The 23,399-nt window shown below is 36.2% G+C and overlaps 3 protein-coding genes across 6 annotated transcripts; 2 read left to right on the top strand and 1 right to left on the bottom strand.

The window, feature by feature from the left end:
* Nucleotides 1–856: 856 nt before the first annotated feature.
* zbtb49 (zinc finger and BTB domain containing 49) lies at nt 857–5,872 on the bottom strand. 4 transcript variants are annotated; one of them, XM_024270418.2, is made up of 8 exons: nt 5,721–5,864; nt 5,277–5,446; nt 4,085–5,196; nt 3,932–3,978; nt 3,772–3,845; nt 3,422–3,504; nt 3,253–3,330; nt 857–2,301 (listed from the first exon to the last, which is right to left on the bottom strand). In XM_024270418.2, exons 2-8 carry the CDS (start codon nt 5,426–5,428, stop codon nt 1,586–1,588), a joined length of 2,262 nt encoding a protein of 753 aa, XP_024126186.1. In that variant the 5' UTR covers nt 5,429–5,446; nt 5,721–5,864; the 3' UTR covers nt 857–1,585. The 4 variants fall into 4 exon arrangements, with proteins under 4 accessions (XP_024126186.1, XP_024126184.1, XP_024126183.1 ...); XM_024270416.2 differs by having other exon boundaries at nt 858–2,301; nt 3,169–3,330; nt 5,743–5,872; XM_024270415.2 differs by having other exon boundaries at nt 858–2,301; nt 3,169–3,330.
* Nucleotides 5,873–6,041: 169 nt separating this feature from the next.
* Nucleotides 6,042–9,543, top strand: lyar (Ly1 antibody reactive homolog (mouse)). Its single transcript, XM_024270422.2, has 8 exons — nt 6,042–6,467; nt 7,249–7,363; nt 7,452–7,559; nt 7,664–7,744; nt 8,010–8,313; nt 8,396–8,464; nt 9,154–9,239; nt 9,349–9,543. Exons 1-8 carry the CDS (start codon nt 6,346–6,348, stop codon nt 9,484–9,486), a joined length of 1,023 nt encoding a protein of 340 aa, XP_024126190.1. The 5' UTR covers nt 6,042–6,345; the 3' UTR covers nt 9,487–9,543.
* A 1,481-nt stretch (nt 9,544–11,024) lies between these two features.
* tmem128 (transmembrane protein 128) lies at nt 11,025–17,027 on the top strand. Its single transcript, XM_024269041.2, has 4 exons — nt 11,025–11,214; nt 13,073–13,205; nt 13,406–13,567; nt 16,490–17,027. Exons 1-4 carry the CDS (start codon nt 11,115–11,117, stop codon nt 16,587–16,589), a joined length of 495 nt encoding a protein of 164 aa, XP_024124809.1. The 5' UTR covers nt 11,025–11,114; the 3' UTR covers nt 16,590–17,027.
* The last annotated feature ends 6,372 nt before the right edge of the window (nt 17,028–23,399 follow it).

Here is a 23,399-nt window from a genome sequence, read left to right as displayed (position 1 = left end):
GCAAAAAGCTCGCGCATGAGCGTGCAAATTAAACAAGAAGGAAGGCGGGGTTGCTTTGTGTCAACACAACCCAGAATTGTCTTTCTAATGAACTATTGCCGCTGTGCATAAAGTGTCTTAATTGAGACTTTTTGATTTTGGCTAAAAACTTCCGAATCATAATTTACATTTCTGGGAACAATTGTATGATAGAAGAATATATGGTTGGAGTGGGACTTAAAAAAAATTGTATTATTGTCTTTATCTGCCACTATTTAAAAACAGATCCTTGAACATTGTCTGACACCAAGTAGAGCATGAAACCCCTAAGTAGCGTCTGTGGCGATACTTGTGGCGATCAGCTGTTAAATATACAGTTGTCGAATCTCTGTTTCGGCTACAGGATCACCCAACTGTCGGAAATCAAATCCAAAACTCCACCGTCGCAATAAAAATAAAAACAGAATATACAGAAATAGAACCTGAAGCTGAAAACATGAAGCTGACAACTGAAACAAAATGTATCAGAAGAATGCTTTTTAAACATAAAATAAATGGAAGATTTCTTCATTTTTTTATACGCTTTTAAACATTAACCACAGATAATGCATTTTGAGCATGTTTTAAAGCACGTGTGTTAAAGTCAAGGCCCGGGGGCCAGATCCGGCCCCCCAGATCATTTTATTTTATTGTCATTTTTAGCCTGATGTTATCTTGCATTTATTTCTAACTTGTATAATTTGGACAAAATACATTTTTATCAAGAGTAAAATATTGGAAGTTATTAAGGCTTAAGCTGATTCATTCTGGAATAATATTCTTAGTTATGTTAAGTTAGGTTTTTGAAGTTTAAAAAATGTTGTTTTAGTGGGTTCAATAAATGTTTATCCTGTTCGGCCCGTGACCATAAGGAGTGTTTTGGATTTTGGCTCCCTATGTAATTGAGTTTGACATCCCTGTTTTAAAGAGTATGAGCCCAATAAAACAATGGTAGATTTGGATTCAACAGCTAAACAGCTTGTCAGTGGTATCTTAATTATTTTTTTTATTATTATGTCGCTTCATATATTTATATATTTATTTGCGTGCTTCAGCAGGTCTGAGTATACATCGTCTGTATTTTACTGAGTGTATAGGTGTCGTATTGAATTAACTTGTGATCGTTTTTCTCTGCTCTGCATTCAGCCAGCAAAGGAAATTCTGACCAGAAATATAAAGTATTTGATTTGATTGATTAGAGATAAGATAACAAAAAAAAAAACACCTAATAGGCTAAATTGAAAGTGACGCAGAAGGAACAGCTGGATGCATTCCTTTCATATGAACACACCTCAGCATGTCGACTGATTTAAGATGAAATATGTTAAACATTTGGAACGTCACTGGATGCAGCATTACCAGAAAAAATCAATTATTGTATTAGTAAAATCAGAAAACAAATATTTTTTTTGTGCAATTAAATTATTTTTTATTTCAACTAAACCAGCCATTCTTGCATAATAAATAACTAAAATGTAGACTAATTCAGTAAAACCTTTTTAAAACTGCAATAATTTCATTAATTTTGTATTTTTTTTTTTTTTAGTATCTAAAGCAAACACAACATTCACTGCTCCATTTCATTATCATTCTGCAGGGTTTTCATAGCCAGACCCCACAGAGTTACACTAGAGATAAACTGTCCTTCACCTGATCTAAACTGCCTGCTGGACCCTGTGAGGGCGTTGCTGTCTGCAGGAGGCAGGTAAGACTTCCCCGCTGCATCTCTGTCTGAAGGCATATTACCATTCTCCACATAGGGAACATAAAGAGCCTCTTGAGTCCCATGATGTTTAGCAAGTTTTATGCGGTCTGTGGCAGGAAGGGCTGAACTTCTCTCCTGAGGGTTGGATGACAGAAGGTGATGAGGAACTAGCGAGCGAAGCTCTGGAAGGGGGTTGGATGCTGGACTGAGGTGTGCGCTGGAGGGTGGAGTCTGTACATGTGGAGCTGCCATTGGTGATGAGGGAGAAGCGGGTGAAGGTTTCTCTAACGTCTGATTCGGCATCATGGTAGGGAAGTGTGGATGCTGTGTGACCGCTGGCGCTCTGTCGCGGCGCTCGGGTTTGGAGACTGAGGCAGCTTGGCTTGTATTCTGCGGCCGTTCAGGACTGACGGTCTCCATGTTGTCCACAGAGGGTCCTTTGCAGTGCATGTTTCTGTGCCGCCTCAACATGGCCGATCGGGTGAAGCTCTTTCCACAGGTGCTGCAGATGTAGGGTTTCTCTCCGGTGTGTGATCGGATGTGGCGCTGCAGATCTCCTGAGCCAACGAAGCATTTGCCTGGACAAATCATGAACAACAAAACCAGCTACAAATAAGACAAATTATAGACTTATTATAGAACATGATACAAAGAAAATGTATTTAAAAAGTTGTAATAATTGGTCATCTGCTAAAATCGACACTCAATGGCCACTTTCTTAGGCCCACCTGGTCAACTGCTTGTTTAAGCAAATTTCTAATCAGCAACAAAAGTTTCTGTTGTTCCATATTGACAAACTGTTATTGAAAATATAGATTTTTTTCAAGTAATTAATTGGTACCCAAACATACGTATATTTGAGTTGCGATCATTTCTGGTGTCAAAAGCCACCTTAAAAGGTTAGGAATCTCAAATTAGCACATAAGTGGAATAAAACCAACTGGACGTCGTCGTCTCAGATCAGCTGATCAGCTCCTTCTGGAGACACCCAGGTCCAGGCGAAAGCTCAGAGGGGACGGGGCCTTTGCGGGTGCAAGTCCAAGGCTCTGGAATACTTTGCCATTGTACATCAGAGAAGCGCCGTCGCTGCCCACTTTTAAAACCACAGTGCAATTGCTTCTTCTTTCATTTTTATTTATTTATTTTTTTGTATCTGCGCACAATTACTTTGCTGTCTTTGTAAATATGTAAATTGTCTAATTTTTCTATTTGTGATGCTGCTGTAACCCTGAAATTTCCCCACCGTGGGATGAATAAAGGACCATCTTTTTACTTTTATTTTACTTCTTTTACTATTTTTTTATTTATTATCTTTTATTTATCTTGTTTTAGTGTTGTTGTCTTGTATGTTTTTGGTGTTCAACCCTTTTGCTTTAGCTGCCTGCTTTTTGAAAGTGCTGTATAAATAAAACACATTATCATTTTGAATTATCAAACTATTTTACCACAGGTGGCACAGCAGTGGGGCTTTTCCCCAGTATGACGGGCTTTGTGCTTCAGAAGCTTTCTGTGTGTGTTGAAGGACTTGCCACACTGGTCACAAGTGAAAATCTTGTCCATTGCGTGGGTCCTCTTGTGTTCTTTCAGATTGCCCAAGTTGTTAAATCCTGAACAGAAAATATAAAATCAAACAAACTGATTGATAATCCATCAGATCAATTTTTAAGTGTTTGGTAAAGACTGATGGATATCTCATACCTCGACCACATATGTCACAAAGATGGGGCTTCTCTCCTGTGTGCACTACTTTGTGACGATTAACATCCCCCGCTGCAGTAAAGCTAAGTAAAAAAAAAAAAAAAAAAAATGACATTGTGCACAAATCACAAGTAAGTAAAAAAAAATCATTTAATCTTCTATATCACAGAAATCTGTTTCATAATGTAACCTTTTTTTTTAGTTGTTAGGATTAAACTATAAAGAGCAAATTCTCCTTTAAAATAAAAACACTTACCCCAAAAAACTAGTGTCTGTACTAATCAAATTCAACAAAAATGAATGACAAAGGCAGTGTGAATTTGCCTTATGTTATAAAAAATGTATGCTACCTTTTGCCACATAGTTCACAAATGTATGGCTTCTCTCCAGAGTGTCGCCTCAAATGAGTCTGTAAATTCCCTGCCTGCAACAGAAATGTAAAATAGTAATCTTTAAAAAAATAAAATTAAAAAAAAGCAGGCCAAGATTTGAAAAATAAAACACCAATACCTGAGAGAAGTTTTTTCCACAAATACTGCACTGGAAAGGCTTTTCACCTGCAACAGATGATACAAAATGTACTGTTTGTCTCAAGACTATTTTAAGAGACTTTATTTAACAATTGGTCGCTAATGTCCAAATTCAAAACCAAAACGGTTCTACCAGTATGTGATCGTTTGTGCAGCTCCAGGTTACTTGGGTGTTTGAAGATCTTCCCGCAGACCTCACAGCAATACTGCTTGTGTCCTGGCTGCTGTGGAGGCCCCGGTACAGACTTTAGATTCTGCTCATCTTGGCTTCCAGGCAGATTGGGGAGCTGGACCTCTGCTGTCTCCAAAACCTCTTCTCTCCTTACACTGCTGGTTTCAACTGGAGCTTCTGGAGTTTCTGTCTGCACCACAGATTCTTCCTGATTGTGCTCTGTGGGGCAGCTGAGAACAGGTTCGCTGACTGACTTGTTGCACATTTCCTCAAGAGCCTTTTGGGAGCGGAGGTAATTATATTTCTTCAGATACACTGTCTTCTTTGGGCGAACAGGCTTGTTGCTTAGAGAATCAGCCAAATCTGTGTTGGGAGTGTTTAAATTGTCAGAGGGCGTTAAAGAGGAGACATCTTTTTTTTCTGCTGATGCAGATGATGTAGGAGAACTTAGTGGGTTTCCTGAACTCACAGATGTGTCGCTGGCTCTGGGGGTAATTCCAAGCTGACACGCCTGCTCCTCTGCCATCATCAAAGGGCCTGGACCTTGATTTGAAGCAGCATTGTTTGTCTGAATTGCACTTAGCTTGAAGTACTGCTTACTGTAGAAATTACGCAGCTTGTATCCATGGTGCAGAGGCTTTTCCGCAGGTTGGGAGGAGCTAGACATGTCACAGTTAGAGCTGCTGTTGGGTAAGGAAACCGGCATTCTTCTGGCATGTTCGGTTTCACTGTAAAAATTGGACCGCGAAGGTTCTGTGGGGCAGTGGAGGTTGACGTCTTGAGTCAGGCTGCTTCCCAGAAGGCAATCGTGCTCTGAGCCTAGCATTCCTGGGAGAGTGAATGAATGCATTTCCACAGGTGGGGGGCAAGGTTTGAGAAAAGCATTACACAAATTCTGAACGTTTGGGACTTGTAAGTTCTGTGCAATGTCTAGAAGGGCCTGTACGTTCTCTTGGTTGATGTCCAGGTGGGAGGTATACATGTAGTCCAATATCTGGCCAATGCCACTGACATCTTGGATGACCAAGTTAAACACATCGTTCTTCTGACTGGGAGAATTCTGGAACAATGACCTGAAAAACAAACATAAAAACGTGGTGATACTGTAGCAACTCAAAGGTGTTGTTATGGTCAAAGAAAGGCATAAAAGTACCTGAAGTAGGAACTAAAGGCAGCCAGGACATTTTTGTGAGCTTTAAAACAGACACCTTTAACCACCAGCATGCAGTCACAAAGCAGCCCTTGGATTCTTTGCTCCTGGAGCTGCTGCAGGAGGTAGGAGCTATGGCTGGACAGGGTATCCATTATCCCTCAGCTTCCACCCTTTTCATCAGGAAACACACAACAACAATATTAAAAACTACAACAATTACTTAAGTTTACACGAGTCAAAAGTAGAAGTTGTTAAAAGAGTTGAATTCGAGTAATTTGCCACAGACTGCAGTCCATGTATTGTTTAAACAACTTTCAATTTAGCTGAACAATCGCCGCAAGACCATTCATGCAAAAATTGGACTTGCTACTAAGCTAACAGCATCGCTATTTGAGACATTTACAATGACAACTGATAAATAATTACAGATAACAAACAGCTAACCTTTATATAGACGTTTATTTACATTTGTTACTATTGTCGATACCCACAGAGGGGTCCCAAAATCATTCTTCTTTTATTGGGATGACGGGTCACTCGAGTTTAACAACATTACGTCACTTCCTGGTACAACGCTTATCATGTACCCCTCGGAGGAAACAAAATAATCTTATACAAAACTCTAAAAAAGATGTATGATTATTTCTGAAGTTTTGTTTGTATCCCACTACTTTCTTTTTTTGCAGCGTAAAATAAAATAAAATACTTTTTTTTTTTTTTAAATCGCGGAACTAACTTTCAGTTACATTTTTTCTTCGGACTATCGGCACTGTAGCCCCAAGGAATGTAATCACGTGTGTTTTCAAAAGTTTAGACTGGAGAATCCGCATGTTTACGCTTAAAACTGAATTTAAAGCGTTATATATTTAATTTGACGAGTTGCATTTTTGTATATCTTTAGAACCCGTTTTAATTACTCACCAGAATTCGGATAGCATTCGTTAGCTTGTCTGAGGTCGGTCTTTTTAATAGTAGTGGTCTCTGTTATTTTGCTCATTTAGCTTGTTCAAGGTCTACACTGTGCTAGTTCAGACAAAGGCTTGTGTTTCTGCGGACAACGTGGTCAAATATGGTGTTCTTCACCTGCAATGCGTGTGGTGAATCTTTGAAAAAAGCCCAGGTCGAAAAACACGTGAACATTTGTCGGGGGTGTCAGGTGTTGTCCTGTATTGACTGCGGACAAGATTTTTGGTAAGCCCAATTGTGTTATTTATAAAATTACAAAATATTGTAGCGAACAATGTCGTATTTGCCCCAGCATAGGGGGTCATGGTTGGTTTCCAGTTCTCAATATTTCGTGTTAGCTTGATTTAGTATTCTCTGTTATTAACCTTTTTTTTTAAATTAATTATTATTTTTTTTAAATCAAGTTTTGTTATGGTGGACAAACGTTAACGCAGTAAATCAGTCACTCGATGATAAAGGATAATGGTTCACATATGATCATTTGTTAAGTATTTACAACAAAGCTGTGCTTCAAAAAGAATTTTTATTAGATTATTATTAAATTATTATAGTTCCCATTTATTAGCCCAAAATATAAAAGTTTAAGACCTTAAATCAACTCAAAACATGATTTAAATCAGGGGAATTGACCTGATTAATAGTAAATGAACAAATAACTCATTTATATCCCTATATGTCAACATAGAGGGCCTTACTTGAGTAAAAGTCAGTGGAATATATTATTTTTTATTAACCTTTAAATACATTATTAAGAAAATAATAAAATAATTTATATTCAAAATTACACAGATGTTTTCCGTTTAATTTTTCACTGATGATTTTGAAAAGTGTTCTTTTTGTCAGCCAGATGGAGAACTTGGGTCTCTGTGTTTTTTTATTGGGCTGATTATGTTTGCTATACAATATTATTAAGATGTCTTATGCTTTGATTCTACTCTATGCCATTCTAACACACATTGAACACCGTGACCTAGTATTACATTTCATGTGACTGTGTATTACCTAGGGGTGACGACTATATGAATCACGTTAAATGTATCAGTGAAGACCAAAAGTATGGGGGGAAAGGCTTTGAGGCCAAGGCAAACAAAGGTGATGTCAAACAACAGCAGTGGATGCAGGTAAACATTTCTACAATTTGTTCATATGTCAAGAAAAAAAAAGGGAAAAATATATTTTCTTATCCTGACTTTGTGTCTATTCCTGAAGAGAATCCATGAAGCCATGAACAAACCTGGCATCAGTCCCAAGTTGAGAGATGTGCTCAAGCAAGTGAGTGCATACGACAACGTTCCCAGGAAAAAAGCCAAGTTTCAGGTGTGTGTCACGAAATCTTCTAAGACTAGTTTTGGTTTTTATCACTAAAATTATAAAAATAATTCTTATAAATTGATTATTGTTGATGTTTTTTCTCCTCAAAGAACTGGATGAAAAACAGTCTAAGAATATCCAACACAAGCCTTCACGATGAAGTGTGGGACATAATTGCTGCTGCAGTCAATGTAAGTAGCTGTTTTTGGTTGTTACCTGTCTGTTAAAGTAAATATTACACTAAATTATTGGCTGTGGAGCCTGAGCTTCAATGGAAATAAATATGGAAAATATTATTAATAGGACATTTAAGGGCTGAAAACTAAATTTTTTCCAATACCTTTTATTTTTCACGGTGCTCTCACTAAGTGTTATAGATAAGTTAGATTCCAGTTTTGTGGAGGGAAACTAATATTTTTGTGTTTCTTTACTCGTCTGTAATGTTTTGCACCCCAGGCTCCGGATGCCACACAGCAGCACACAGAGACAGTAGCTGAAGTCCAAGGAAACACTAACGGAACCCAAAATCAGCTTGACCACGAAGATGTGAAGAATAAGAAAAAGATGAACAAAAGGGAGCGCAAAGAGGCCCGCCAGCAGAAGAACGGAAAAGCTCCAAAATTCGTTGAAGAACAAGTATCCCAAGAGCAGACTGAAAGCCAAGCAGGCAAGAAGAAGAAGGATGGGAAAAGAAAACGCAAAGAAGCAGAAGATGAAGAACAAAATGGTGTTGAAAATGAAACCTCTGCCAAAAAAAAGAGTAAATACATTTTTTTTTTACTTATCACAACAGTTTTGTTTGTTTTAATAAAGATTTTAAGACCTGTTTATCTATTTTCCAGTTAAGGTTGGAACAGAGGCAAATGATGCTGAGATGTCAGATGAGGCTGATGATGAAGCTGCTTCTCAGGGTAAGTCAACTCTAGACACAACACATTAATTAAAGAATTCGCTGCTCGCCGTCTGTCCAAGAATGTGTTCCTGACCTTGATGCATGTGGGAGGAGCTACCAGCAAACGTTTTTAGTTTGATCCCAACATGGAGCGGTGTCTGTGTTTATATCACTTCCAATGCTCGAAAGACACTGATGATGTTGAGAAAACAGGTTTATTTATTGTTAAGAGTTCTACAAAAACATCAGTAAACACGTCTCCATGTTTGGGTTTAGCTTCAGCAGCCCCACAGATCAAGCAGGTTAATAAATTGGATGGAATTTTAGGTCAAAAGTGCCCGCATTATTGCATGTGCATTCTACCTGCTGAGAGAGTCGCTGAAACTGTCACATGCCCAAAGCTGAGTCTCTGGTTGGTTGATGCAATGCAGCGACCTCACCTAAATTCAGATATTTAAACTCTCGCGCCATGCGTCGCTCAAATTACGCTGCAGGACCTCAGATCATGTCTGTCCCCTTGACTTAACACTGAAACTGTTCTCTTCTACCTCATGAATTGCGTTTGGTGGGAACGCAGAATACGACCATGGCAGTGGGTCATGGTCAATAAATGGTCATATTTTATTTGAAGTCCAGTAGATGTCAGTGTTATCCTTAACTTTACAAAAGTGTTCAATTGGTTGTTTATTTTTCTGATTCTCCTTTCAGGAAAATTCCACTGGAAGGGAACCATCGTGGCGCTTCTCCGCAGAGCACCTGACCAGGAACTGTCTACCAAAAGGCTCAAGAAGAAAGTGAGGCTGATTGATTATAAAGTTGTTCTTTTTTTGCTGTTGGATTCCTCATCTAAACGATCAGTTAAATCTTGATTTCTGGTTAATCCAAGCTTCTTTCACGTTTTAGGTGTTGGCAGCTTATTACTCTTTCACCGGAGAGAGGAATTTTAAAACAGAAGACCAACTGATTTCTACATTCAACAAAAAGATCACCAAAAATCCCAAGCTTAGAGTTCTTAAAGACAGAGTTAAACTTGTACATTAGATTTGCAACATCAACTATCTTGTACATTTTTCAAAATAAAATCTGTTGCAACAGTGAGTCATTTTGTTTTTACATTAATGGCAAAAGTTTAAATGGTTTTATAGTTTTTCATGAATGACTTGTTTTCCCATTATTTTTTTTCCCCTCAATGTTTTTTTACATTTAATCTGGTCAGCGACATTTCTTACTAGTTTCCATACAGCGTGCCAGTGATGGAAGACTGCCCTGTTGCACATTCCGAGCTCACGGTGATGCTGGGAAACGGCACCCTATCTGTGGGATTGGATGTTGGGAGTTTGGGTGGAAAGGAAACGGGAGAGGTAAATTTGACTCTCACCCGAGACAAAGCTAATGCGCATTCCTCCGCACCCCGAACGAGGTTCACTTGGCCCGACACACAGAAGCTCCATAGAAGCAGGACGCTTGATGTCTGCCTCAGGTGAAGGTGCTTTCTGATTTTCCACCTCTAGAAAGAGCAGTTTTTATGTGATACATACGCACACACAACAAGGAAATCCATCCAGGTTTATGAAGCCCTGCTAATCCCTGTTGGCCTAACACTGATGCTCATTCATCATGCTGCTCACCTGGAAGAGTAGATTGCATACTCTGAGCTGTAGTCATTGTTTCTCAGGTTTGCTTGTATTATTATTATATTTTTGGTCTACTGGGCTAGTAGTTTTTTTTATTTTAAGCTAAAGTGCGCAACACAGTGAAGTAAATGTCCTTACCATGTCAACAAGTAAATAAAAGTTTTAAATGTTTATCATTAGAATCCTCTGAATGAAATGTCACCAAAATATTTTCAAATACTGTAATCTGCTTTGTTTTATTAGCTTGATTTTATTCTTCAAAAATAAATAAATAAGAATGCCTGTTATAATTTGTTTTAACAATATTGGCACATTTTTTTAGTTAAATATAAAGTTTTATAGTGTGTAGGTTGATTCAAATTGCTTCAGACAGATGGACCCGGTTGATTGAAGAAATAAATCGATTCAGCGATTAAGCGTAACACTTCTATCAACTGTTAAAAAAATAGATGGATTGAAACTGTAAAATATTTTCTTTTTCTATGTAAATAACACATGATTTCAGAAGAAAAGCAGAAGTATCAAATATTTTCAATTGCATGTGAAAGTTTGCAATAAATTCCGATTAAATTGCCTTAAGAGAAGGTAAATAAAAAAATACTGACAGCTTCATTGTTTTTTTTGTCTGCTTTGAATTCATTCTAATAAATTACTATTAAAGTTTAAGTAGTATAAAATATTAAAGGTTATATAATTTATTGTTCTAAAATGCTTTGCGTGTTCGTTTTATGTATTAAAAAGTTGAATCCTGACTTTGGATTGGCTAGTTTCATGTGTTAAATAAAAAACGCCAATTATTCAAATTACATCCCTTTTACGGTAAATATTTTACGTGAAATGTTTACTATCGTCTATTTTAGTAAATACATTACAGTGTGTAAGCTTGCTGACATGTTTGGTAATGCATTTTTCTTTTCTTTCTACTTAAACTCCACTCGTCGCTCGTGTCTACGTCACAAAAGTGCGACCCAGAGAGTACTAGCTAGGAACGCTAGGACTTTTAGCTCGCAGGGCTAATGTGAATTGATCATCAAAATGATTAATTCAAATGAGTTGTCAGCCTTGAGGAACAGGTTCAAGAGAGATGCGGACCTTTTAATGCAAACGTCTGCAACAAGTGTCGAAGACGAAAAGAGTAAGTTATAGAAACGACAACGGAAAACTTGACTGCTAATGAAGTTTTCTGTCAGTCGAAGCCTCTTTTATCCCTCCTTTAGAAACGTGCCGTTTTTGCTAGTTTCTTCACTTAAGTAGATTTGTTGTAGTGGAAGGAGCAGTTTTAAGAAGTCCGATATTTCTTTTGTTGGTGTTAAAAGTAACTAAAGCTCCCATCTCTTGCTACATCCTGTCTTAATCCACCTGCCTGGTAGATTATTTATTTTGGTTGTTTGCTCCAGTGGAGTTTCTTCTCTCACCATTTTAAGTTTTTTCATTGAATAAAAATAAATATGTTAATCTTTCACTGAAAATCAGAACATTTGTGGTAAATGTAACATGTTTACACAAACGAATGTAATGTATACAGTGGAAAGTTTCAGGCTTTCAGGCCTTCTGTGGCAGAAATCCAGCGATTCTCGATTGTTTTGACAGAACAAATTCGTTGTCAGCTTCGAATCATTACAAGAACTGCATTACACTGGCTGTGTGGAGCTTATGGGTAAAATATTCAAGTAACAGGACATTGAAAAAATCACAATATTACAAGCCTCTACATTGTTAAAAATAATTAACAATTATAAAACACTTAAGAATATCACTTAATATAGAACAACAGTCCTTCTTTTGACCCATTTTGGTAAAGGAAAAGAAGTTGCCTATTAATTATGCACACCTGATATGGGGTGTTGATGTCATTAGACCACACCCCTTCTCAGTACATAGATGCACATCACCTAATATGATTAATTGGTAGTAGGCTTTCAAGCCTATACAGCTTGGACTTAAACAACATGCATAAAGAAGATGATGTGGTCAAAGCACTCATTTGCCTAATAATTCTGCACTCCCTGTAGAGGACAAATATATAATCATTCAAGATTAAATTAGCATAATCATAATTTAAAGACCACTGATAACAATTTTACAATTAACAAAAATGTAGTTGAAGTTGGACTTTAAGGATTTATGTGCATTTCTATCAAACTAATGACTATGCAGTGCAAGAATTGCATCCTTCTGGAAAGTAGATGTTATTCTAGCAATAAAGCGTCATGGTCAGGCAATGCATTTGCAGCTGGACAGCCAAACCCAAAAGCTGCAGGAAGGGTCGATGAGGAGTAATTGTGGTTCTGGAATAGGTAACAAACTCCCCTTTTCTGAGCTAGTTTATCCTTTTTCAGGATCAGACATGATTCCATCAGTATGGAATCGAGTTTGGAAAAACTCAAAAACTGTCCTACAAAAAAAAATGAGTCCATGCTTATTTTCCCTACATGACTTTCCACAAGGTAAAGTTTCTGCAAAATTACCATCACACAATAATGCTTCACTATGCATAGCTTTTTAATGAAAAGACACATTTGTCTAAGCTGCTGAGTTCAGGCTGATCTCTGAGCAGGGTAGTCCAGCACGCTGAGCCACTTCGGCAGCCAACAGCAGCTTCTGATACGTTTAATCAACCGGAAAATGATAGAGATTAATAGCTTTCTGAAGGGGAAGCTTATCTCAGAGAAAACTATTAAATTAACCTGTAAAGCTGCTTAAACCTGTAAGGAAGAGGTCTGCTCATTAAGGCCAGAATAATCTCCTGTGTGGATGTGAACTTGTGGGAGCAAACCTGGCAACTGGGAAGCCAGATAACCCTTCCTGCAAGTCAGCTTTGTTGCTTTTGTGTTATTATATATATATTTTTTAGATTATTTCTGTTTTTTGTTTTAAATAATCTGTGTTAGATCGTATTGTTGTTTTTTTATAGTTTTTTGAATTCCTAATGAAAATTACTTTCTCCTAAATACAAAGTCTTTTAATGGTTGTGATCTGTTTGAACCTTTTAGGCCAGGAGGAGAAAGATTTGAAACCCCTTCCCCGCATCAATAAACACTCCGTATTCTGGATCGCTGCATCTGCTGGTGTCACTTACTATGTGGATTTCTTTCACGTCGTTTTGGAAAGCGACGAAATCAAAAGGTGAGTGTATAAATAAGTAGACAAAAAAAAACCTCGAGCTGTGCTCAGCTCTTACTTGAGTCTACAGTAAACCCATTGTGGGCTTTATAAAGGTGTATTGTCACTGTTGTCTAACCCTCTGTGACGTAAGCCTTTTTTGTGTTTTTCTATAGACAGTCAACAATTGTTGGTATAAATGGGTCTCACCTTTTATTTCCCAGCTGGTGGTTCAATGTTGGCTTGACACTCCTTGGGATCTGCTTGACTCTGGCAATGTTCTGCATTGTGTACTTGGAGTGGTTCAAAGGCATCCCGCACTACGACCAAGAGTACCCCGCCATTCCTCCCGTCACCACTGCAGCCTTTATCGCTGCGTCCTGCAGGTAAACCTGGGAAAACAAAAACAAAACAATCGACTGCACTCGACTTTAACATCTTACCATCAGAACCTTTTGATAAAGACACTTGAAGTGCAGACGTCACTCAAGTTCTCCAGTTAATACATATTGATTTGTTTTACAGTGTACAGCATGTTTCTTTTTCACTTTATCTTTTTTTAGATGAAGCACAAATTCCTGACTGTGAAGCAACAAACAAAAATAACAATCGATTTTTTAAATCAAATTAATAAACATGGAAACCAAAGCAGTAGTGAGGAAATGAGGTCTGCTTTTATGATCACCATCATTGAATTTATTTATTTTTCAGAGTATAAGTCACAGTTTTTTTGCATAGTTTTTCCAGGGGTGTGACTTAAACTTAGTAGCAATTTATATGTTATTAAAAAAAAAAATCTGCTTATATTTATTATTTTTCTACTAACAACCAGTTGCCTTCTAGCAGTTGTTTCCCACTAACAACTCGGGGTGTATTGGCAAGAGTCTAACAATACAATATGTATCGCGATATATCCCCAGACTACTTTTGTAATTCTGAGCTGTTTGCGGTGACCGTCTTCGCCTACAGCATTTTGACTGAGGCTCTGTGCTTGACCTGCTGTGCGGAGTCACTTCTTCACTCGTTCTTACCTGAGCTGCAACGAAGCACCGCAATCCTTGTCTTTATATCAGACTGGCAACAACGTGGCACAGAGTTTCGGTTTGAGATCTAGTAGTTTTGGTTGCTGTAGAGCTGTTCAAAGAGGCTCGGTGTGGTGTGCTCCCAACTAGTGGTCAAGGTTTTAGGTGGAAAACAAAAGTCAGACGCTGAAGAACGCTCATAAAAAATTAGCTAAATATCATCTTGTTTGCATTTTAAATCGATACAAGTATCACCAAAAATATTGCGATATATCGCCAAATTGATTTTTCACTATACTCCTACTAACAACCGCTAGGGGGCACTGTAGGTGTGTGTATATCAGTATTTGGTACTGACAGCATACCAGAAGAGGAAGTGCTGTCCCAAATTAAAAATGGAGGAGAGTCTGATCGTTCTCTTCCTTAACTTTACGCAGAACAGCAAGTCAATAAATTGGGTCACAGAAACACTGTAATACCGCTGAAAGTGCCGTTGTCCAGATGCTGCTCCTGCAGTAGAAACTGAATGATCTCATGAAGATGTACTTTTGTAGAGCTGTTCAAAAAAATAAAATAAACCTGATCTCTCCACTTCATCCGTGTCTATTGTAAATGAGATATACAGTCAATGCTTCCGTGTAGATGAGGCGAAAAACTTAACATCAGCTTCTCTCACACCTGACCAGAGCGTCAAGTTTATGAACACATTTTGACGCACATCGTAGGAGAGGCAGGGGATGCATATTTGACCCGCGAATCACGTTTAAAGTGAACACATATTATGCCGGGCTTGGCAGATTTTTTCAGAAACTTCACACTTTTCTCTTTAAACTGCCATTTATACTTAGAAAAATACGTTAAATAGAACTAAATGTTTTTTTTTTGTCTCTGTTTTACTATTGTAATAAGAAGGAAAGGGTAACATAATACATCAGCTCTCTCTTTTCAGAATAAAGGATCTTGTAGAGGGAAAAAAAGCAGACTCAGATAAAGCCCTCAGCTCAAACAAGGATAGAATCTGAGCCTTGAGTCACGTAACAGCAGGTCCTGCTTCAGGTGTTCGCTCTGCTCTGAGAGGAGATGCTCGGGAGTAGAGAAGACGAAGCTAAAACACCCTAACGTTTACATAATCTTCTACATGATGGGTCAGAAAATATAAAAATGTGAGAAATCATTTTTACTGCCTCCATGATGAAAGTAAAGCTCAATCAATTAGAGGGTTTGAGCCCCCAAATACACTCAACTGCTGTAAATTGCTGCAGTAATTTACATCCACGACAATTTAATGAGACAAGCTAAAGGCTGAGCAGCAAAACTCTGAGTGAGCTGCAGAGTTTTAGCACACAATATTCCTTTGTGAGGAGTTAAAGTGCAGGAAATGGTGCATACGTGGTCTTTGTTTGCGTACTTAGTCCACACACATGCTCTCAGGTGTCAGCAGTGTTGGCATACATCTCCATGTGAGCCACTGACATGAGCTTCAGGGAATTTGGAAATCTTGTTTCAGAGAAAAGGCAAAGGGGAGGTGGAATTAGTTCCAAAAATTGTGGAAGAGTTCTTTTAAGTTGTGAAAATAAATCCTAAACTTAAAAGTACTCAAGCTAACACTCAAAAGTAGTACTTACAATATGTACCAACTATACTTTTAAAATGGATAGTGTTTTTTTCTAATTTCTTTGATCTTGACGAAAAACAAAAAAAAAATGATTTTTATTTTTTAATTTCCTATATTTTACACGAAGAGTGGCCCAAAAACACACACCTCAAAATAAGTCAACATTAAAGCACAAAACAATATTTTTATTAAAAAAATTTTTAATATTATAAATTTGGTTAAATTTGATTTGCTATTATGGTTTCTTCTAAAATTGTTCTAAACTCAACTATCGTGGTCATATTTGACTTAATTTTGTTTTTGTTTTCTTCACATGATGTTTGTGTAAATGAACTTAAAAAAAAAAGACGTTTTGTTATGAGAGTTCTGGAACTGCCGACAGAGTGGAGCATCTTTAGTTAGATATGATCTTTGTTATTTCAACATGAACAGGGTCTATGCTTTTATTTACAGAAAACCTCAACAAGGACAGCTTCAAAAAAATCTACTGTTTATCCAGAGGTTATTAAAGTTAATATATATATATATATATATATACAGTATATGTATATATATATATATTTTTAAACGCTGTATTAAACCAAGAGTAACAGCCCTATTTAGACAACAGTAAATGATTTCTTTTTTGTTTTACTCCTGACATTAACACTTTGCTTTTGTTTGTCTTGCAGCTTTAACATTGCACTGTGGCCGGTGTGGTCCTTCTTCACTCCAATCATTCTCTTCACACAGTTCATGGGCGTAGTCATGTTCATCTCTTTGCTTGGATGAATAGAAAAGGAGGGATTTTATTTTTTTAAATGTGCCTTTTTATTTATTGTATTGGCTTTAACTGCTTTGGTTATTTACACCAGATTTTTTACCAAAAAAAGGCTAACGATTTCTCTGAAAGTAGTTAAAAAAAGAGGGTTTTTTGTCATTTATAACAAAAATTATTATTTTTTTTAAATGTCCTTTAAACTTTTCTTTTAACTGCTTTTTTTCTTTTACAATCGTCAGTTCCATAATGTAACTCAATATTTGTCATCATGAAATAATGCGTACTTAAGGCTAAGATATTAAACACATTTCTCTTAAAAAAATGTTTGTTTTAATATGTTTAGCTGTGTTAAAAAAATTCCCTGAACTAATTTTCTTTTTAACAATGTTTTCTATTTGATACGTTGTCCTTGTAAAAGTGATGCTCAAATAAAGAATTTTCCAGAATCACGTCTGCTACATCAATGAATTTTTATATCAATTTCTCAGAAAATAGAGTGAAGCTCAGCTGTTGCCAAGCTGCATTAGCTTGGGTACCCTTTAGCAAGGCACGGTCTGACCACAGCTTGGTGTTGTCATAACGTTAACCGGTTGTTTGCTTGACTTACACTAGTCAGAGTATTGACAGGAGTGAAGAAAGAGGCAGTGTTCCTACATGTGTAATGCTGTTCTTGTTATAAAAATGTTGTAACTTTTTACTGAATTTGTGTTCAAGATAATTTGATCCTGAAATGTTTGTTGCAAAATGTGTTTTGGTTGTCATGCTCTCTGTTAACTACAAAATATAGATAACTGTACAGTACATAGACTTTATTTACAAAGTCATAGTTCAGACACAAGACTAAAAACTACATCGATAAAGACAGTAAAAATTAACTTAACATGCAATAAAAACATTTTTTTTCTTTAAGCCACATGGAACAAAAAAGTAAGATTTGTATTCACACACACACACTCACATCCAAAATCTCACTTTTATGGGCTCGAAACTGAATCTTTGTGAACTATCTCATTTACACGGTGCCTGTTCAAGTTATCAGCAGATTTGGCTGGAACTGGCCCTCGATTGTTCCAGTTTGAAAGATTGGCATCAATGCGGTAAACCATTGCCTCGTGTCCTACTTGTAACAAAGATTTACGCACGTGGCGGTCGGGGTTTTGCATGAGCGTACCCCTTTGACGGAAACTTTTTTTATAGAAGCAGCTTCTCCTTCCATGACGTTAACCTTTTTTTGTCTTTTTCATTTATTCTTATAGAACAGAAGAAAATAAATACATTTAGACCAGGATTACTTGCCTCAACATTGAATTTGGGTTCATGTGACATATTATTCTCTATTAAATACTACTAACCTTCAAATGTAAATGTTGTGAACATCAAAGTAACAGAAATAGTCATCTTTATTGCTGGGTATCGCCAATAATTTTCAGAATTCATCAAATCCACCAGAGCCTGGATCGATTTGATTCAATTTTTTTTCTCCTTCTTTTGATCCACTTATTTGATTTGAGTTTACCAGGTTTACACATTTAAACCCATTTGTATATAAATATATTAATCCAAATATATGTTTGGAAAATATTCATATTAATCTGATGCAGTTCACTTACTATGAAATGCATTAGTTAAATTATAATGAGATTGTTAATAGCATACAGTGTTTTATTGATTCTCAAACAGTTGTTCTTCTCCTGGAGGGTGTTTCAATTTGGCCACTATGTGGCAGCTGCGCTATAGCATTACACTTTGTTCCCGAAGAAGAAAGGATGAGCAAATGGTTACTTTATAAATATTTCCATTGGAGTTTGTAAAATTCATGCCTGTGAGCTTATAAAAAGATTTATTTAGGCATCAATGTCAAGTCAAGTCAAGTTTATTGGTTAAGTTCAGATGTGTACAATTCACACAATATACAATAAAAAAGAAACAACCAATAAAAAAAAAGGGAATAGGCAGAAGCTTATTAAGCTTATTCAATGCCTTTCCTTGAAAACTAAACATCTATGCTGATCAACAAAGAAACAGATATGAAAGAAAAAACAATTTACAAATACAAGTTACATATGTATGTTGTAATCATTCAAACATTTACGTTTCAAACTTTTTTTAAACTGCAAAAGTGAAGAACTTAATTTTAATTCATCACTCAATTGATTCCATAATTTTACTCCAAGAACTGAAACACATCTCATTTTAGCATTAGTACGAGCTTTAACCTGTTCAAAATAATAAACACCTCTTAAATTGTACTTACTAACCCTTAAAGTAAATAGCTTCTGTATATTTTTTGAAACCAAATTATGTTTTACTCTATATACAATTTCTAAGACCTTGACATAAACAATTTCCTTTAATTTTAAACTATTATTCAGATAAAATAAAGAATTTGTTGGTTCATAATATCCTTTTCTGTTGACTATTCTAATAGCCTTTTTTTGTAGTTTAACCAATGATTCAATAATAGTTTTCCCAGCATTTCCCCAGATCTCTGCACAATATGAGAAATACGGAACAACTAATGAACAATAAACAAGAAACAAACTCTTTTTGTTCAATACATCACGGATTTTAAACAGAATACCAATAGATCTAGAGACTTTGTGTTTTATATAATTTACATGAGATTTCCAAGACAATTTATCATCTATTATTACTCCCAAGAACTTTATTTCATTAACACATTGGATTTCTACCCCATTTAAATATAATTTAACATTTTCAACCTTTCTATTTCCAGAAAATATCATAAATTTGGTTTTGTTTTCATTCAAAGATAACTTGTTATAATCAAACCATTTTTTAACCAAATTAAATTCCTGTTCAACAACATTCAACAAATCAACAATATTTTGTCCTGAGCAAAACATATTAGTGTCATCAGCAAACATAATGAATTTCAACTTTTTTGACATCAAAAAAATATCATTAATGTAAATTGAAAACAACTTTGGTCCGAGAACAGAACCTTGTGGGAGTCCACAAAAAATATTTCCTAGATTAGAATCTGTATTGTTAATGGTTACATATTGAACCCGATTTTCCAAATAACTTCTCAGCCAATGATGTGTTTTACCCCGAAGTCCATAATATTCACATTTTTGTAACAGAAGGGAGTGATCAATGGTATCAAATGCTTTACTTAAATCAACAAAAACAGCTATTGTGTTTAATTTTTGATCAATGGCAGTTGCAACATTCTCCACAAACTCCATTACAGCATGTGCAGTTGAGCAGTTACTCCTGAAACCATACTGGCTCTCATTTAATAAATCATATTTACTCAAAAAAGCATCAAGTCTAACTGCAAAAAGTTTCTCCAAAATTTTAGAAAACTGTGGTAGCAGTGAAACTGGTCTGTAGTTTGATATGGTTTCCTTATTACCATTTTTATAAATTGGAACCACCTTAGCAATTTTCATCAGGTCTGGAACGACACCACTAGAGAAAGATTTATTGCAGATGTAAGTAAGTGGTTCAAGAATACTGTGAATGACTTCCTTAATGAGGGACATGTCGATGCCATGACAGTCAGTTGATTTCTTATTTTTCATTTGGTGAACAACTTCAAGCACGTCGCTTGAACTTACTCCACTCAGAAACATTGTGTTCATATTGCAATCTATTTTGCTTTTCATGTCACTCACAACTGGTATCTTTTCAGCCAATTTAGCACCAACATTTACAAAGAAATTGTTAAACTCATTAACTATTTCCTGTTTGTCCTCAATAGTCACTTTATCTGTTTTAATATAATTTGGAAAACAGTTGTCTTTTTTCTTTTCCATTACGTTATTGATTACTTTCCAGGTACTTCTAATATCTTTCACATATCTCTGCAGTAACTTGTCATAATAGGATCTTTTTTGTTTTCTCAGTATACTTATTAATTTATTTTTGTAGGTTTTATACTTTGTCTCATTTTCTTCCGTTTTGTTTTTAATGAAATCTCGATATAATTTGTTCTTTTTTCTACAAGCACTTTCCAAACCTTTAGTTATCCAAGGTTTTGATTTGGTTAAGATTTTTTTCTTATGTGTTTTCAATGGGCAGTAGAAATCATAAATTCTCATGAAAATGTCTAAGAAAATGCTATAAGAATCATTGACATCATCAACATAGATTTCTTGCCAGTCAAACTGCATCAACTCATCTTTCATTGCTTCAATTGCTGAAGGTGTTTTTTCTCTGAAAAGACTATTCATTGTTTCATTTTTCTTAATTTTTTGATTGTTTTGAATTTCAATTACAACAAAAATAGGAAGATGATCAGTAATATCGGTCAAAAGAAGTCCACTTTTTGTTTTTAAGCCAGTTTTGTTCATGAATATGTTATCAATTAGTGTAGCACTGTTTAAAGTTATTCTACTTGGTTTTAATATCCGAGGGTAAAAACCTAAACTAAACATGGTGTTTACAAATTCTGTTGTTTTTATATCATCATTAGTTTTTAACAAATCAATATTGAAATCTCCACAGACTAAACTCAACTTATTACTTCTTCTTTCAAACAACTCAGAAATATTCTTATTGAACTGATCCAAACATCCACCTGGGGTTCTATAAATACAACTTATTTGAATATTTTTCAAACTTTCCCTTTGAATTTCAATGGTCAAACATTCCATTTCATTTTCAACTGAGAAGGACATATGTGGAATAACTTTACATTTTAGACCCATTCGAACAAACAAGGCAACCCCACCCCCTCTTTTGTTCAGTCTATTTTGAAAGAAAAAATTATATCCCTCCAGTTTGTTTAATAACTCTTTCTCCTCAGTTAACCAAGTTTCTGAGATTGCAACAACAGTAAATTTTTCATCAAACTGGTTCAAAAAGTCCTTAATTTCAGAGAAATTAGTATAAAGACTCCAACTGTTGAAATGTATCAGTGAGAAGCCTTTGAGTTCCACCTTGAAATGTTTAGGTTGCACAAGGGTTAGCATTAGCTGTTCAATGGGAAATTCCATTACACATTAGCATCAAGCTAGCAGACTTTAGCATTATGCATTAGATCAATCACTATTTTTATGAATCAATTATTGATATATTAAGCTTAAATTGATTCAGATCAATTAATCGATTTTATCAACGCAGCATTAATCATCTTATTTAGAAGTACAAACACTATGATTCTGGATCACAGAAACAAACACATCTTTTCCTCCCATTTGACCCCAAAGGCTCTGATGTTGTTAACTTGGGTTAACTTGGGTTTCAACAGAATTTAGCCAATCACAATCAAGAAATTCTTAAAAAGTGCTGGGGACAGCATATTCTTGACTCTATGACAGGATCCTAAGGCCAGCAGAAATTTGAATGTGGGACACATTTGGCCCACAGACTGGACTTCATAATTTTGCAACGTAATTTAGCATTTTGAGTACAAGCTTTCTCCACCGCCTCGTTGAAAGGTTCTTCAAGATTTTAGAGCAATCACGCTTCATTTTTGTGGGCAGTTTCCACCTTTAATTTGGGACTTTCAACCCATATGGCACAGATGTACTGGTAAACTAGACCAGTTGTTTGGATGTGCTCTGTGCATTTCAGATGACACAATTCTGTGTTCCTCTACTGGAATCCTGTTGGACGTACCACCCTCTGTCATTAACACCTTGATGTGTATTTTCATTTCAATATCAGAACTGTTTTTCTAATGAATTAACGAATTAACGACCTACTTTGATTAAAAGCCTGTTTTTAGTGTTGTTAATTACATTTTTTTCACAATGAAAGAGATATATAAAAATGCATTTTTGAGTACTTCTTTATCCAATCATTGTGAATCAGGAGCCGACAGCACCATTCTCTTGGAAGAGCTTAAATGTGTGACATATAACTTAGAATGGCCTCCACTTGCATACAAATAGATCCATGTTTTCCTCGTTCAATCTAGCATCTGACTCAAAACTATACATCTGGATAGCTCCCGTGTTGCTCTTCATTTTTGTTAGCAATAGTGTTAGCTTGGGGTTGTGAGGGGCTGTAAGCTAGCAGGAGAGCAGGTACACAGATGGCTGATGGGAAAGGAGCGGCCACAACTCAGAGTCAAATTTCTGATGAACCACTGCTTCTCTACAGAAGCTATGTCCTAGAAATCGACTTTTTTTTTTTTTTTTGGCTAAAACACCATAATCATAATTAAAGGAGCATTGGGAACCAATTTGGGAGTTTTAAAGAATTCCCTTTATTGTCAGTGCAACCAGTACAATGACATTCTAGTGTCTTCATGCAGAAATTGTTCACAACCTCTAAAAAAAAGTTAGAAACAATAGTTTTAGCAGGAGTTACTTTGAAAATGTAAAAGAGGAAAATGTGGAAAACCTCACGTTTTTGCTGACATTTTGAGAATAAACTGGCTTATTAGACTTGTATCTTACAAGTTTTCTTTCCACTAGGAAAGCATTGTATACAGTTTCAGGGAATAAACAAACTTCTTGTCTCTCAGTGATTCACAGCAAACACACCTGCTGAATGAAACTGAGGTTGAAGTGCATCCGGTTTACAAATCTGCTGTTAGATTCAGTGGATTTGTCTTTCCACCACTTCACGTCAAGACAAACGGCTCCACCTAGCACCTACTGAGGCGTCCATCTCCACAGCAGCTCATGTCACAACATCTATTAGCGTTAGATGTGAGAGCAATCTGCCGACTGCAAAGTCTAAGCAAACCAGGGTTTACACCACCATGGTAAGTCCTTCTAGGACCTTAAATCAGGGCTGCCCAACCCGGGTCCCTTAGAGCACCAACCAGCAATGCCTGCTCTGCTCTCTTTGAATAAACATTAGTTTTTATATTTTGATTAAAGGAACACACCTTTTTT

The sequence above is a fragment of the Oryzias melastigma genome, linkage group LG5 (genome assembly GCF_002922805.2).
Source record: "Oryzias melastigma strain HK-1 linkage group LG5, ASM292280v2, whole genome shotgun sequence".
NCBI classification, from domain to species: domain Eukaryota; kingdom Metazoa; phylum Chordata; class Actinopteri; order Beloniformes; family Adrianichthyidae; genus Oryzias; species Oryzias melastigma.
Note: the sequence above shows the minus strand (reverse complement) of the source record. Positions and strands in the feature narration are given on the sequence as shown.

Coding starts and splice junctions, on each gene's coding strand:
- zbtb49 (XM_024270416.2), bottom strand. CDS start 5,428: ATGGATACCCTGTCCAGCCATAGCTCCTACCTCCTGCAGCAGCTCCAG. Junction 5,197..5,276: donor GCCTTTAGTTCCTACTTCAG/GTACTTTTATGC, acceptor TTTGTTTTTCAG/GTCATTGTTCCAGAATTCTC. Junction 3,331..3,421: donor TTGTGACATATGTGGTCGAG/GTATGAGATATC, acceptor TTTTCTGTTCAG/GATTTAACAACTTGGGCAAT.
- lyar (XM_024270422.2), top strand. CDS start 6,346: ATGGTGTTCTTCACCTGCAATGCGTGTGGTGAATCTTTGAAAAAAGCC. Junction 7,364..7,451: donor AACAACAGCAGTGGATGCAG/GTAAACATTTCT, acceptor CTATTCCTGAAG/AGAATCCATGAAGCCATGAA. Junction 7,745..8,009: donor TAATTGCTGCTGCAGTCAAT/GTAAGTAGCTGT, acceptor TTTGCACCCCAG/GCTCCGGATGCCACACAGCA.
- tmem128 (XM_024269041.2), top strand. CDS start 11,115: ATGATTAATTCAAATGAGTTGTCAGCCTTGAGGAACAGGTTCAAGAGA. Junction 13,206..13,405: donor GAAAGCGACGAAATCAAAAG/GTGAGTGTATAA, acceptor TTTATTTCCCAG/CTGGTGGTTCAATGTTGGCT. Junction 13,568..16,489: donor TTTATCGCTGCGTCCTGCAG/GTAAACCTGGGA, acceptor TTTGTCTTGCAG/CTTTAACATTGCACTGTGGC.